The following is a 16490-nucleotide window of genomic DNA, read 5'->3' as shown; positions in this document are numbered from 1 at the left end:
TGTACGCCAACACACACCTCACAGGCTGGCCCCAAGTAATTAATACAAGTAGTGAGCTATTAACATAAGTGTTTAAAAGAGAACAGCATGCTTACAAAAGGTAAGAATAGTTAAGTAGATTATAACAGCCACTTGATCCTGAATCGATAACCAGGCAGATCAGCAGATCAGCAATTTTCAAAGATAACCTTATCAAGATGGCACTGTTTTGTGGCAATACAGGGCTAGTCTCCTGGGGGTGCTGGGGCAAAAAATTGTTAAGCTAACTTGGGAAAAAAAAATTTCAGTAAACAGTAAAAGTATACACCAGCCTTAAAAAAAGAGAAATCCCACTAACAAGACTAGGGTTTTTACGCATCCTCCTCAACCCTGACCTCACTGTCTGTGCTAATAATCATAATAAGTGCAACTTTTTCTCTCACAACTACGTACTGGAATTGTATTTCTCATCATAAGTGTTTAGTAATGTAGAAATGCTGAAAAATACTGCTACAGCCATGATGGTTGGCTATAGGCAGCTATTTTCAGATGCTGTACAAATCTTGTACAAGATGTTTTATTTGAGCATGCTCCTATGTATAGCTTGCTGCAATGCTATTTCTTCATGTAAAACCTAGTTTCAGTGTAATAAATAGATCTAGGATTGTGTAAAAAATACATTAAAACATACAGTATATATGGCTGAGGGTACTGATCCTTATGCTTGACACTTGACACATATGGGAAAAAAAGAGTAATGTCTGAATCCACAAAGTAACATAAAAAAATGCTATTTAAAATACATGCAAAAAAATGCAATATCAACAGAAAAAAAGAAAAAAGGAAAAGAAGTCAAATTCAGCTCATAGAACTCGTAGAAGTCAAACAGCTTTTCGTGTTTATTTTCCCCCAAAACAATTACCTGGTGGTGTAGCTGTAAGGTAGATGAGCACACTAATTACCTGCCCAGATTAGAAAATGGAGACACGGAGAGAGGGAACAAAGATAACGGTGGCTGCATCAGAACATGAAACCGGCCTCAGAACTGACAGATGCTTCTTGTTTCAGGACAGAGGAGCTGCTGTAAGAAGTCCAGTTTTGGGGCTTTGGGTTTGAAGAACTGCACAGGCACTAATTACCAAGTCATTTCCAAAAAACAGAGAAAGGATTCAATCTGAGCTTTTGTAATATATCGTTAATTTGGGTGATTCACATCATTTGTGAGACAGAGATTTGGAAATTTGCATACATTCCTCACTGCAAGTGCAAATGTCCATGGAGAGGACATCCATCTTATCTAATACCTAAATAACATATATGTGTTATTAAGGAAAAATAAAGGCCTGAAAAAAAAAATCGTGTTTTTCTGGCCAACTCCAGCAGCTCAGTGTTGCTCTGACTCCCTCCTACCATTGGATTATTTTGGCACCTCAGTGCAGAGATTCTACATAGGAAGCTAAAAATGAACACTATAGTCAAGGCCTAATCATGACGGAAATGTTTTAACCTGGATCAGTGCCCTGAAGTGCAAACAGAAGGCCACAATTTCTATTACCAAGTTAAGCCCAAATCAAATAAGACCTCTTAGATGAGCTTTAAAGACCCTGGAATTATTGGTCTACAGTCGTTTCAGAACAACCTCACCCCTGTGATGTAACTGCGAATGACGTATCAGCTCAGGGTGGCTATTCCATCACATAGGGCCTTGATTATGACACTGCTCACTCAGCCCTTCATTACTCCGATTCCAACCCTGCTTTCATCACACACAAACAAAACTGATAATGAGGGATGAGGCTGAGGTGACATCACTGAGCAGAGATCAAAGCAGACCCCATCAGGGCCATTGGGCCGATCCAGCAAGACACACTGGCCCTTATTCAGCACCGCTGTGTAGAAATGAGCACAGATTTACATACACACAATGAGGTATGAACAAATCTGCGTCTGATTTGTAAGCTGTCATACAACATCAATACAAGCTATGATTTGAGTGCAGTTCATGAATCAGTTTCAGCTGTGTGGAAACAAGCTTCCAACCACTAGTCCCTTATTTATACTGTACATGTCTACGGCACGCCCACATGAAACATGGCCTAGTTTGTGCAGGTGTTGTGATACTGAGCCAGTAAAGAGAATCGGAGGAGAGAAGTAAACATGGAGAAGAGGAAAAAACTAATTTGAAGCTGAGTTAGAGGTGCTTTTGTCTGGAGATGCAGCAAAATAATATGATAGTTCTGGAAGTATGTTCTCCTTTTTTTTTTTCCCAAAAAATTTTCACCTGCCAATTCCCACCCACCAGCCAGCTCTCCCCATCATACAACAGCTACCAACCGAGGAGGGTGAAGGCTAACATGTGCTTCCTCCAAGACACGTGAAGCCAGCCAACCTCATCTTTTCAAACTGCTGCTCATGCTGTGTCACAGTGCAGCGTAACACACTTGGAAGAAAGATCTATCTGCCATCTTCTGCACACATGAGCTCACAGATGCCCAAGACTGGCTAGTGTCGCAGTAAGGGAGGGTATGCCATCACTCCCACCCAGATAGCACAGCCAAATTTGCTCCCTTGGCTCGTGGCCATGGATGGCTGCAGCATCGTTGGGATTTGAACTCTTGGTCTCCCAACAATAGGGTCCATGATTAGTAACTAGGCTTCTTGTGTTATAATTTTATAGTGTTGCAGTGTCATAAGTGTTAACATTTTTTAATCACCCTATATAATAAGATAAGCCAAAACAAGCTTCACCTGACCGTAACTGCCTATGGAAGTTTCCAAAGATATGATAATTGCTGATTTTCATAGTATGACAGGTATCTAGCTCATTTTAGCTACCAGCTACCTGCTAATGTAGTGTTTATTTCGAAATAAATCTATCATGCAAGCTATCTTGCTTGTCAATAGTTGCTTTCAGACTATACAAACCAATTTATTCATCAGTGTATATATTTACCATTTTAGCCAACCAGTTATGATATGTAATAGAAAATAGTTGTTCTGTGTGATTTACCCATAAATGATGATTAACTGCTTATTGGGTGGACAGTGATGGCAAGTAATTTATTGTCATGTTACTTTGCAGTAGATATCAGTGCATCATATATTGATTATTTTTGGCCAGTCTGTTAGATATTGTACCAAAACTGAACTCTTACTTTTTGAACATCAGATGGAACTCTGCTGAGAAAATCCAGTAGCTCGTTGTTTTCAATGACATGCGGGTTGCGGAGCTTCTTTGAAAATTTGTTAACACCTGCAATAATAATAATAATAATAATAATAATAGATAGATAGATAGATAGATAGATAGATAGATAGATAGACAGATAGACACGCAGGCAGACAGACAGGCAGGTAGACCAGAATATATCAAAAACTAGTGTTAAGACACACATGCAACTGTTTATGAAAGGGGAAAAAAATGTGTAACAGAAACAGACACTAAATGTGTAACATTTCCAGCATGTAAAATATAAAAGTATATATGTTGCTATAGTTGCTGTTTGGCCTGGACCTTATCCGACTAGTGTTCTTGTAAGACTACTAATCATTCATATAACATTGTTCAATTCTCTTCACTTTCGACATTTGACAACGTTTTCCTTTTTGGCAAGTACAGACCACAAATGATATTTTTATCACCAATATATTATCACCAATATATACTAAAATGGCTTAGTAGGGAAAATTATTCCATCTTTGTACTGACTCAAGGCAGAATGTTGTCAACATGATTTTAGGAATTTCAAAGTTTTTATGAGTTTCTGCTGTACAATCATAGATGTGTAATATTACCTTGCAGTGTACCTTGAGGGCACACACAAAGCCTCATTTAAGATCAGTACATCTGCGCACCCCTACCCTGCCGAATAAGCAACAGTAGATCAAATTCCCAATTCTGATCTACTAGTCTAGGCAGCGCAGTGAAAATGGATGACTGTTATAATGCCTTTAGTCAGCCGTCACTAAGCTGCCAGGTGCAATCATAAGCAACGGTGATGTGGTAATATTTCCTAAAATGTAGATGGAATAACAGAGCCGAACTACATGACACGCTGCTGGAAGTGCGTGCTCGCTAACTTACCCCATAACAAGACAATGTAGCGCAAAGGGATGTAGTAGAGTGCAACTGTAGCAATGAACATGACAAAGCAGGCCAGGAGGGACAAGAACGGCACTGACCAGTTGAAAGTGCTGCCAAAAAAATGAATTATTACATTTTAGATTATTTAGACAGGTAGAGGTCCCTAATCTGCACAGGCTTACCTTAAAACCTTTTATTACTTTCATTTGTGAATATTTACTAAATTCTTTACATTTATATTTGAAATAAGCTGCAGTAGAAATGTATCTGTAATTTTTTTAGTTGCAATTTAATTTAATTTTGTTTGATGGTAAATGAAAATTTGACAGTTTGTGGTCATTCTTTGCACAAGAACACCATGTGATCTTAGAGTGTTTACAGTACGCACCTTTAACTGCAGCTTAGCAACCCTTACAGATCGCTTCACAAAAACACAACCTGTCACCTTTTTCTCGACTTGAGAACTGCGATAATTATCCATAAACATCTATCACTAGTAATGAATATACAAAACTTCTGATTACACTAGCAGCAATGCAAGTTTGCAAGTTATTTAAATTTGTTATACTTGTGTGAAAAGAGAACTGTCTTTAAAAAAAAAAGGTGCTTAAACACAGTTTCACTGGCATTTGAATAACATTTAGAGTAAAATGCCTTCTTATATGTGAATGCAGTCCACAACCAAAGGTCACGTAAAAACTTCAACACTTACTTCTTTACTCTTTCTCCGATGGATGCTATTTCATCGAGAACACATTGGACGGTGAGCACAATTTCATGAACCATATGGATTTTCTCTATCAGGCCTCTTTTCTCTGATTCCTAAGGAAAAAATGAGTGATGAGGGATGTTAGACGTTGGAAAACGGCAGATAAAGAGGGGTTTATTTCCAGTGTGCTATCAGGAGTAATTCATATGCTCAATGGTCTGTAATGAGCAACTGCAACTTCGGATATCTCGTCAGTGTTGGGGCGCTTTAGAAAATGAGCGACGTTCTGTGTTTCTCAGAGTTTCAGTAAGAAGAAATTCAGCTTTTGTCAACCCCAAACAATAGAAGAGCATCACAATCAAAGATTAAGTGGTGAAAGAAATAGATGTAAAAAAAAAATGGCCATCAGCAATCAGGATGAACACACAGTGGTTTGTGTGTGTGTGCGTGTGTGTGTGTGTGTGTGGGAGAGAGAAAGAGAGAGAGTGTGTCCAATCCAAAACTCTACACTGGACAAGTGTTGGCTTGTTTTTGTAGAGTGCACACCAGCAGGTATCACACTTCTCAGTGCGAGGGCTATCAGCGAGATTGAGTGTGGCGTTGCACTCGAAAGATAAATCTATTACTGCCTGTGATCTTATGTAAGTGAACTTGCGGCAGTGTATGTAATCTTATAATACAGAGTGATGTTTTTACTTAATATGAGAGGAATGGGAAATCCCATTGCCGTTTTGCACTTGATGCATCATGGAGTATCGGGTTGCGGTGTAATTCAGACACACACACCAAATGGACTTTTGTGGGGGGGGCTGTCCATTTTACTTAGGGAAGATTGCGAGTATAATCTCAAGTCTAAAGTAGAATGATCCCATCAGAGATTCCTCCAGCAATGAAGCCCTGGTGTGGAGCTCTCCAGAGGCAGGGGGATGCAGAGAGCTGGAGATAACAGGAGTAATGCAAGCTAAAGGGAGCCAAGAAGCCCCACATCAAAAGGAGCGAATAATGACAGGAATAATGACATCTAGAGAGAGCGCAGAGTCAAAGAGTGGGGATGAGAGAAGGCGAGGCTTGTGATTGAGGGGAGGATGAGTGGTGCCTATGTTTGTGTTTTAAAAAAAAGCATCCTCTTTCCCCAGACAATGCAATGAGAGTCTGTATCAGCCCCAGGGAGAGAAAGGACACGACTTACAGTCATTCTTCATTCCCTCAGACACAGGAGACCAAAGGAAACTAGCCATTCCTACACTCTATATGTCTATCACACACTGAGACCAAGCACATCCCGGACAAAATGCCACGGTTTACACTCCTTTACACTTTGTACAAATCTTTTTTTTTAAGCTTCAAATTCAGAATTATGTGTCTGAAGCAAATGAATTAGAGATGCAGAAGAGAAATGTGGCAATCCTGATATGGACTCTGTATTCAGACTAGTTTTACACATACAGTCAGGTCCGGAAGTATTTGGACAATGACAGAGTTTTTGTGACTTTGCCTTTATACACCACCACAATGGATTTGAAATAAAACAATCAAGATGCAAAGTGTAGACTTTCAGCTTTATTTTATGAGGTTCCACAAAAATATGGCATTTACCATTTAGGAATTACAGCCATTTTAAGCAAAATACTTCCATTTTCAGGGGCTCAAAGGTATCCGTCATTGTCCAAATACTTCCGGACCTGACTGTACGGCTTCTCAGTGTTGAACTCACTGACTCTGTGTGTGTGTGTGTGTGTGTGTGTGTGTATCTTTGGTCTAATGGGGATCAAAAGAACATGGAATGAATGACACATGGCAAATGCACCAACAAGCTCTTCTTGTTATTGCATTTTATCTTACAGAACACTCTGAAGGAAATAACAGTTAACAGATAAAATTACTCATTTGATGATCGTCTGTTTTAATCTGTGTATTGACTCACGCTCCTTGTAAACTGTTCAGTACTCTTGGAAAACCAAACTTCACAAGAACAAGATAGAGGAGCCACTCCCCAGGCTCTCTTTTTTCTGAGATATTGTACTGACATTTCTCCTGATCAGAAACCATTTGAGTTGATTTTGAGAAACAGATATAAATACTGGAGTTATAAATCACAGGAGTTCTGAGTCAAATTAAAATCAAAAGGAAATGGTGTGCAATTTCAATAAGGACTATTTCAGTATTTATTCACTTATTCCACAAAGCCTTACACCATGTACAGATAATTAAAATGCACATGGATTGTGGATCACAATGTAACACAAATGGGTACAAAGAGGATTAGAAAACAGAAGCCACAAGGCTCAGAGAGTCGTACAGTGCACCATAGTAGCTCTACTATCAGCATTATGTCCTCGTGCTACATGATGAAGCTGATACATTGAAGGAGACCAAAGGGGGTGAAAGGGCAGAAAAAGCACGGTTAAATTGTATGGGGTGGGTTGGGGGTTTTTCTGTATGTGTGTGTGTGTGTGTGTGTGTGTGTGTGTTACAGGTTTGGGTCAGTTCTCTTTCAGTGTGATCCTCTCCCACCAGGCCACATTGCCTCCCAGTTATCTGGGACACAGAATCAGAGAGTTGTTTTCTCTATTCCTCTCGTTTTCTGATGTGATTAAACCAGCGTCGATCTGCACAATCTGACTGTTACCTAAGGCCAAAGGGACAGCTCTTTGCCTACACACATGATTGTACATGATCTGTCTTTCCCCCAGGACAGATTTTTGTTCAAAGGCCATTTTTTTTTAAACACAACATCTCCTTTAGGCTTTCTTTTACTGGAGTTTACATATTGTCTTCCTTCCAGGAAAAAAAAAAAAAACATCAAAAGTGGTAGTCATAACCTTCTAGCTTTTACTTCTTTTACCCATTATTTATTTATTTATTTATTTATTTATTTATTTATTTATTTATTTATTCATTTTGATAGGAGGTGGAAAGCTCTGCTTTTTGATCTGCCTATATGATATCAAAAGTCACAGCTTTGAGCCATAATAGGAATCAGATACATTCAAATTATAGTAGTTTACAAAAAAAAAAAAAAAACAATTAATCCGCTTAATTAATTAAATAAAAGGACACATTTAATTTTCACATCATGCCAAAGTTCTTAGAAACATTAAGCATCTGAGGAAAAAAGCATCCATTAGTTCTGATATTCATAGCTTATATTAAAAACAAACTCTGCTCACTGGCAGTTGGATCTGAGCTGTCAGCTATTCTGTACTGCTAAATGTAAAAGAAATTAGACAAATTAAACAAACTGGTGGATAATAAATTAAGGTAATATTATTTTCAAGTCAATATGGGAAACACATAGACTGAATCTACATTCAGCACTCATGTGCCACCTGTAATTGGCCTAATATTGCTATTTCTTTGGGATCAAAGTTATTTTCTCCTTCCAAGTTTTATCACAATTGCCTGGCTGCTGGGCATCCACACACATATAATGTGCATCATCTTTGAATTAGCTGCTCAGCTCTGTATTTGGAAGAGAGACCTGCTTTCAGCAGAGCGGTTCCTCTCTGAAGATGAAATTCGCCTGCAGTCATTGCAACTGAATATATTTAGCGCTTTATGGATATGAATCCTGGGCCTGCAGCCACACAGTGCCGGGGTCAGTGCTCACAGGCTCGGAGCTTCACACTTCCACAGTCAGAAAGCAATAACACATCGTCTTCCTTAAACTCAATCCTCTCTGGAGCAGACAACGCGGCTAATATGGCTATAAGCTATGTCTATGACTATACACATTTAATAAACACTTTTAATGGTTAAGCCACACACTAAATGACATTCCATCTGCAAGGAGCACAATGACTTTTAAGTGATTTACGATTCGTATAAAAAGAGAACACAAAATCCCTGTTTACCTGAAGCCTGTAAATGATTGTTGCGCTTTGTATAAACAAAGAGAATGAGGCACCATTTATTTATTTAGCCCAAGTTCAACTAAAGACCAGCCCCCCTATTCATATGTGTCTGTTGTGAAATTTTTCACACTGTATCTGTTCCCCAGAGAAAGGCTGACTTCAATTAATGATTCCATTCTGTGCTTATTTCTGCGTTTTAAAGGAGCGCAACGAAGCAACCAAAATCCATTTGTGGTCTGAGGGAACATTCCCATGAGGCCACACTGACGCTAGAGGAAAAATGTGCTTCATTGAGACAGTCACAGAGCCTGTCCTCATTTCGAGTCCTTTTAACTTGGCTGTTGTAAGTTAAACACCGAGGCTGGACAGACAGTGCGACACCGAATAGCGCTGCAAGGTCAGACCCAGAGCTCAATGAACTTTCAGACTGTAGCTAATTAACGATAAGAGAAAAAACAAAGATAAGGCACAAAAAGAATGAAGTACCTTTTCATCTTCATCTTCGTCCTCTGCAGCAGAGATGCTCTCCTAAAAGAGAAGGAGAGTGCAGTTAGAGGAGCCTGCAAGGTGGGGACATGGAGGCACCGGAGCATTTTTTTTCTAACAAACACCTCGTAATGAAAACCTTCTCTTGTATGTCCACCCCTATTGGGAGAGGCCCGTTGCCTTAGCAACTACATCATGGGGTGACCTCGCACAAAAAAGAAAGGTGAGTGTGATGGGGCCTTCTTCACAAGAGCCATGTCAGTGCCAAGCAATCTCATTTCTTTACAACATAAACACACACACACACTCACACCGAAAACAGAAAGGGAGGGAAAAATGAAAAACATTTAATTTGGGCTGCCTGTGCTTGCATTGCTTTACATCAAGTCATTGCTGTCCCTGGGCGTGTATGGGATGTGACACTGGTGTTCTGATTCTACTGGGGAGAAGAGGTCAGGACACTGCTGCGCCCAGACTTTAACATTATTCACAGAGCACAGCTCTGCTCGCAGCCTGAGACCCAGGCAAAGAGAAAAGGAGAATGTATTCTGTGTTAGGACTAAAGGGACAAATATTGATTCTGAACCAATGGCAACAGAGGTCACTCCAACTGCATAAAAATATATATTACTAAAATATATTAATTCTATTCTTTCTACTATTTAGTATGATTATTATTAGGATGCTTATGAGAAGGGAGACAAAAATATTGGGCAATGCTTACATGAAGAAATCCATGATGAGGTGCTTATAAGCTGTGTGAAGGTGTATGACATCTGACAAATGGTGTGTATTGGAAAAATATCTAAAAAATATGATCGTACCATTCTGTGACAGTAAACTAAAAGGCGCCTTAGATAGATTGTTACTGTCATTGACCGAGTGATATTTAATTATAAGCCATATTTATTTATAAGAGGTCATTACAGGGAATTTTCTACAAAAACAATTATTTTTGACATTATTTAATAATAAAATACATAACTAACACTTGTATGAAATGCCCATGTGTATCTTTAAATAAAAGGGCCTACAGATCTTTTATTCATTCCCCTGTATTTAACAATAATTATAATAAACAATATAATCATACAGTGTAACTGTAGAATATAATCTATGCAGGTACTATGTGGCCAAAAGTATGTGGACACCTGACCATAACACTCATATATGCGTGTTGAACATCCCATTCCAGATTTAGTTGCTGTTATAACAGCCTCCATTTTTCAGGGAAGGCTTTCCACTAGAATTTGGAGTGCGGCTGTGGGGATTTGCTCATTCAGCCACAAGAGCATTAGTGAGGTCAGGCACTGATGTTGGGTGAGGAGGCCTGGAGCGCAGTCTGTATTTCAGTTCATCTCAAAGGAGATCAGTGGGGTTGAGGTCAGGGCTCTGTGCAGGCCACTCGAGTTCTTCCACTCCTGCTGCGGCAAACCATATCTTCATGGATCTCGCTTGGTGCGTATGAGCATTGTCATGCTGGAACATGTCTGGGCCCCTTAGTTCCAGTGAATGGAAATCTTAATGCTACAGCACACAGATACATTCTAGACAATTGCGAGCTTCCAACTTTGTGGCAATTTCCACATATGGGTGTGATGTTCAGGTGTCAACATAATTTTGGCCATATAGTTTATTATAACTATTAACTATCATAGCTTTTCTGTTTATTAATTAGAATTGTAACTAGTTATTATTGGATTGTGGGGGATATCATTTTTCAGCTGTTTCTTTAAAATACAGAGAAATTTAGAACATAATGTAGATCTTTTTTCAGAGGTAAAGCTCTGTAGGCTGTGACTGATGAGGACATTGCTATGTGTGTGTGCATGTGCATGTCATGGCTGTGGCTGTATTAGCTCTTATTATTACCTTTAGACTGTGTAATCTTTTCTCTGTCTGAAGATTTGTGTGTGCTGATGGGGGTTTGCTACAATACTCTGTGTGTGTGTGTGTGTGTAAGGTGTCACTGCACTCACCAGGTCCTGACTGTGGCTGCCCACGCCTGGCGTGATGTGGAAATAGTTCCAGCCGATAAGCAGCAGGAGGAAGAGAGGCAACATGAACAGCTCAAAGTGCCACACTGTCAATACAAAGACCTGAAAGAAGGAGAGAAGGAAAGGGAGGACAGATGAAGGGAGGCCATACAGAGGGTTAGACTGACGAACTGTGCAGTGGGCAGCAATATACAACATTCTCATGCCACCTCCTCAAAAACAAACAAATGTGTCATAAGCCCTCTCAGCCTACAGAAATAACCCAAGCAGACTGCCATGCCACATTATTGTCTCTCTTGAGCATCGCAATCTCACAACCTCTGTCAGGCTGTGTGTGTGTATGTGTGTGTGCGCACACGTTAGCAGCACAGTAGCAATTTTAATATTTCAAAATTCCATTTGCATCGATTAACACCATGCTGGCGCTGCGTAATTCCTTAGCAGCAGAGCTGGCCAGATATTGGCTGACATACTGCTTTCTGACTTCAACACAGAAAGAAAAAAAAAACAAGTGCTGCTAGCAATTTGCTTTCTTACTTTGTGAAAAGCCCATAAACCTGGTAGCAATAATACAGATTGTGCTGAATGAACAGTCCTTGATAATGGGAAAAGAGGAGACACTTAACACCCTGCACCTCTCAGCTAAGCACTAATTGGACAGCCACGCTTAAGCAAGTTCAGTGGTGGCCTAATGAGTGTGTCTGTGGAGCTATCACAGGATTTGTCAATCAGGACATGAAGGAAGGTAAGAGTTAGAAATGAACTGACTCATTTACTTTGTATGTGCAGAATGTTCAGCAAACCATCTAAATGCATTTAAGGTTATGCAGTTTAATCAAATGTGAGGCATAAATAAAGATAAATGAATGTTATTCTATAAAACATTTACAACATGTATTAGAGACACATTTTTAAAAATATACATGTGTGTTTTGAATTTAAATGCAACTTATCACCTTCCTCTGAATAAATACATTATTCATGCTGCACCTGGAAGGATTCAGCAGAAGAAAGTGAGCACTGACATCTAAATAGTGGTTCTGTCGTGGTTCTGATTTGATTAATGATAATCAGAAATCTCCCACAGATTCCAAATGCTGGGCACGGCCATGTGATGGACACGGCAATGCAAGCTTCAGTTTAAGTCTCTTCTCAAATATTTTTTTATAATATAAGACAAATATCCTACTAATTATTTATTCACTCCAAATGACACTTGTTTTCTGAACACGCAATCTATAATTGTGTATATAGACATTTCAGTTAGACTAGTCCAAGACTAGTCAGCTTGACAACTTGACAGCATTTCTGAGAGGATTTTTAAGCGATATTCCTAAATAGCTATACAATGTGTACAAATATCAAGCAATCAGATGCAAGCCAGCAGCCAACAATACATTCAGTTTTAGTCTAAGGACAATGTGTGCCTTCCAATGCTACCATTTTCTAGCCAGTCTCATCAGTTGCTAACTTCTGCAATGATATCTGGCTAAGCAACCAAATAATACAAAAATGGTGTCCCATTACACTTTGCCAAAAGCTTTGACATATTTTTATTACTGTGTAACAGAAGATATGGTATAGATGCAATTTATCCAAAAATCTGAAAAATGATTGCTGTGACTCAAAGCATCATTTGTGCCTGTAGTATCTTGTATGGCTGGATGATATGACGACATAATATTGTGATAAATTATGTAACGATATGCTTTTCTGAGATATCATGGAAATTATGATATCTTTTTATATTTTTTATGTATTTTTTAAAAATACATTTAATTATAAAATGTTGGGAAGCCATTGTATATAAAATGTTAGAAATTTTACAGCTTTAAATTTTTTTTTCTCTTTTTCCATGTTAAATATTTAGTATATAAAAAAATTATTTTAAATATAAAAAATAAAAATACATGTAGTTTATATAGAAATTAAATAGAGCATCATCAAACAGGTTTTTTAAATGCAGCACTACTGTACTTCTGGAAGTGTGTGAGCAAACGTATACATCATGACACTTTGTGGTGAAATGCCTTTATGATATTTTTGATATATGACCCACACCTAGTGTCTTGCCTTAAGAGATAGGCACACCTGGTTAGAAATCACAAATAGGTGAGTTTAGAACTATGCACAAAAGCCACTCTATATGTCACCAATAAGCCTATAATGTAATCATAAGAGTCATCTGCCAAGCCAAGGTTCAACTTCAAAACTATTGCCACTCTGTGAAAATAAGCCAAATGTATATATAAAGAATAACACATGAAAAATCCTTTGTGCAGGACAACAGCAATCTTTCTTTTGTGTGTGTGTGCGTGTGTGTGTTTACATGGTGAACGATGACAAAGGGATTTGAGACTAAGAGTAATTTAAGAGTAATTTAAAACTATCGAAATGGTTTAAAAATTTCTTATATTTTTAAATATTCTTAGGGCTTTCAATAATTTCACCAAATGTCTTTTGAGAAAAATACAACTTCCCTAAGGAAAGTGCAATTTCTTCAAATGTTTAAGTGTAAATTTTAATTTATTTTGTGTAAAATTTGTTTTGAGGAATGATTTCTGCTTGTTTTCCTGTGAGGTATCAGTATTTCTTAGAGATTGCTGTGTTTTAGACTGGTATCTAAACCATATGCTTGGACTTGGTTAGAAACAGTATATTTGACATTAACTGAGAGAGGATTAGGATAGACTGATGCTTCAGGCACTGAGTTTTAGCGCTGCTAAACAGCAGCATGTACCTGTCATATCAGCCACGGTCCAGACACTGTGCTCTGGAGCCAGACTCCCTAGCACTGACACTCAGGACAGGTTCATAAACACACACACGCACGAACACACAGCCACTGGGGATAGGTGAACTGTGTCTAACGTGCAGAGCGTTCTGACCGCATGGCCGCCAACTCTCTGTAATGGCAAGATACACTCACCGGCCACTATAATAAGAACTGTACACTGTACATTCACACAACTAACCAACTAGCCAATCATGTGACAGCAGTGCAATGCATAAAATCATGCAGATACAGGTCAAGAGCTTCAGATAATGTTCACATCAAACAGCAGTGTCTTTGACCATGGCATGGTTGTTGGTGCCAGACAGGCTGGTTCAAGTATTTCAGAACCGGAACTTCTGGGACTGTAACACCCACCAGTCTCCAGGGTTTACACAGAGTGGTGGGAAAACCAAAAAACATCTAGTGAACTGCAGTTCTGTGTTGTTGATGAGAGAGTTTGGGGGAGAATGGCCAGACTGGTTTGAGCTGACAGGAAGTAACTCTAATAACCACTCACAACCACTTTACAAATGTGGTGTGCAGAAAAGCATCCCAGAATGCACAACACATTAAACCTTTATGTGGATGGGCTATAACAGCAGAAGACCACATCAGGTTCCACTCCTGTCAGCCAAGAAACAGAAATCGGAGTCTTTAGAAGGATAATAAGACAAATATTTGAGTGTGTGTGTGTGTGTGTGTGTGTGCACGCAGAGGGAGAGCTGTGCCTGTCTGGTCTGATTGGGAGTAATCTGCATCATACTGTGTCACCGTGTCGCAGGTAGCCTGCCATTGCTAGTGCCTTTCCAGAGAGAGAGAGAGACAGAGAGGGAGAGAGCAAAAGGAAGCAAGTCTTCAAAACTGACACTAGCCCAGCAGGAAAGCTGAACTCCTTCACCCTCACTGCAAAAGCTGCTACATTAACCACTAAAGTGGAATTGCCTGGTCTGTATCTTCCCGTGAGAAGAGAAGGAGCCCATTCATTTCCATGCAGGGAGCCAGGACTGGGAATCTGTCACAGGTATTCATAATAGCACACTAATGCAAATTCTTGCTCAGCAGCACGCACGCTTGGTGGACAAGATAAAAGCGCAGTGCAATTCAGTGCCTCGTGCCTAAACACAGTGCCTAAATGAGAGGATAAACTAAACGTGGCAGAAAAATCTCCAGCTTGCCTCCCACCATGTGTGTATGCTCAAGCTTCAGCCCAAGTATACTGAAAGTACATGCCTTTTTTTTTAAACGCTAATAAAAATGTCCCAGCAAGTGCCTGGGAAAGCTGTTCCAATTCAGTCGCTAGGGCATTTAGACAGGGTCCAACTTGTCAAATGGCCTCCAACTAATGAGCAGAGACAGTGGTCTACCTTCCCCCATCTCCTGAAATATTCTATCACTCCTGCAGAACTAATTCTCCTCTAAGCGGTTTATGTATTATTAGCGGTGAGTGTCAGTGATTAAAGAAGGTAGATAAATTGCACCCTGTCAGCCTTAGGAGTAAATTAGTGCTTTCTTCTACATTATAGAGATGTGTTTGCAATGCTTTATTGATTAAATTTAACAATAAGCCAACGTTGGGTCTATGTGACCAGCAATAATTATTAACCAATTATAAAGAGAGGAACAAACTAGAAGCCATAAGTCATAACTGGGTTATTTGTTTTGAAACCATGCACAATTGAATAATGAATGAGAATTAATTTGAACAGGCATTGCCATTTTGTGGCAACAAGAGCTTCCTGTAGTGAGAGCCATTCATGTGAAAAAGGTGTGCAGGATGATGCATTGGATGTCTAAGGTGGAAAAAAGTGGAAAGATTTAATCAAAAAGAAGCAAAGTCGCAGTGTAGGTTTGAGTAGGCTTGACACCCAGAGAGTGTGTGCTTCGAGAACAGCAGCCGTGGCAGAGCCACTCCACCTGCAGGGTTAAGAACAGTGCCGTTAATAAGATTCTGCCTAATGCATTTCTGTGGATCCTTGAGCTGATCCGTCTGGCTGGGTGTAATTCCTGCACCTAATAATAAAGCACTCAGCGATTAAAAAAGTGTGAATAAAACAACTCCAGGAGCTGCAGCTAGAGCTGGCAGCGGGCACTGCCACCCACGCTGTCCCTGGAGGGGGAGAGGGAAAGCCATGGCAGAAATGAAAGGACAAAGATGCCCACACTAAGAGTTTATACAATCCTGCAAATTGATTAAATAGGAAATAGGGGGTTTACAGAGAGGCGACCAATCCACACTACTAACTGATGCACAAAACAGCAGCTTCTGGCGGAAAAAAAAAACTCTTCTTTACCGTTAGGGCTTCGTGTAAACATTTACCACAATGAGAGTACATTACAGCTCCCTCCTGCTTAAATCAAATTCCTCTGCATTTTGCAGACAGAAGGGATAAATAATTAACCAAACAGATGATATGAGGAATAAATTGAAAATAAAATTATTTTATACTATTAGCTTGGAAAAAGAGGTAATTTAAAAACTTAGCATTTCAGCCTATTGTAGAATAGTTATAGAGGCAGGATTCAGTGAAATGCAGATTGATTGATGGCACAATAATTATTAAAAAGTAACAATAATAATTATTGAAAAGTACCAAAAATTATTTTA

The 16490-nt window shown here is 39.2% G+C and overlaps 1 protein-coding gene across 1 annotated transcript in view; it reads right to left on the bottom strand.

The window, feature by feature from the left end:
* mctp2a (multiple C2 domains, transmembrane 2a) overlaps positions 1 to 16490 on the bottom strand; it is a 57382-nt gene that overhangs the window by 14642 nt on the left and 26250 nt on the right. The window contains exons 18-22 of the mRNA XM_026927790.3: positions 11092 to 11211; positions 9113 to 9154; positions 4776 to 4885; positions 4064 to 4173; positions 3135 to 3232 (exon numbers count right to left, since the gene is read on the bottom strand). Of these exons, the coding sequence (XP_026783591.3) occupies positions 3135 to 3232; positions 4064 to 4173; positions 4776 to 4885; positions 9113 to 9154; positions 11092 to 11211 (480 nt within the window). The remainder of the gene's footprint in view (positions 1 to 3134; positions 3233 to 4063; positions 4174 to 4775; positions 4886 to 9112; positions 9155 to 11091; positions 11212 to 16490) is intronic.

Source organism: Pangasianodon hypophthalmus, chromosome 6, assembly GCF_027358585.1.
Source record: "Pangasianodon hypophthalmus isolate fPanHyp1 chromosome 6, fPanHyp1.pri, whole genome shotgun sequence".
Taxonomy (NCBI): Eukaryota; Metazoa; Chordata; class Actinopteri; order Siluriformes; family Pangasiidae; genus Pangasianodon; species Pangasianodon hypophthalmus.
This window is presented reverse-complemented; position numbering and strand designations above follow the sequence as displayed.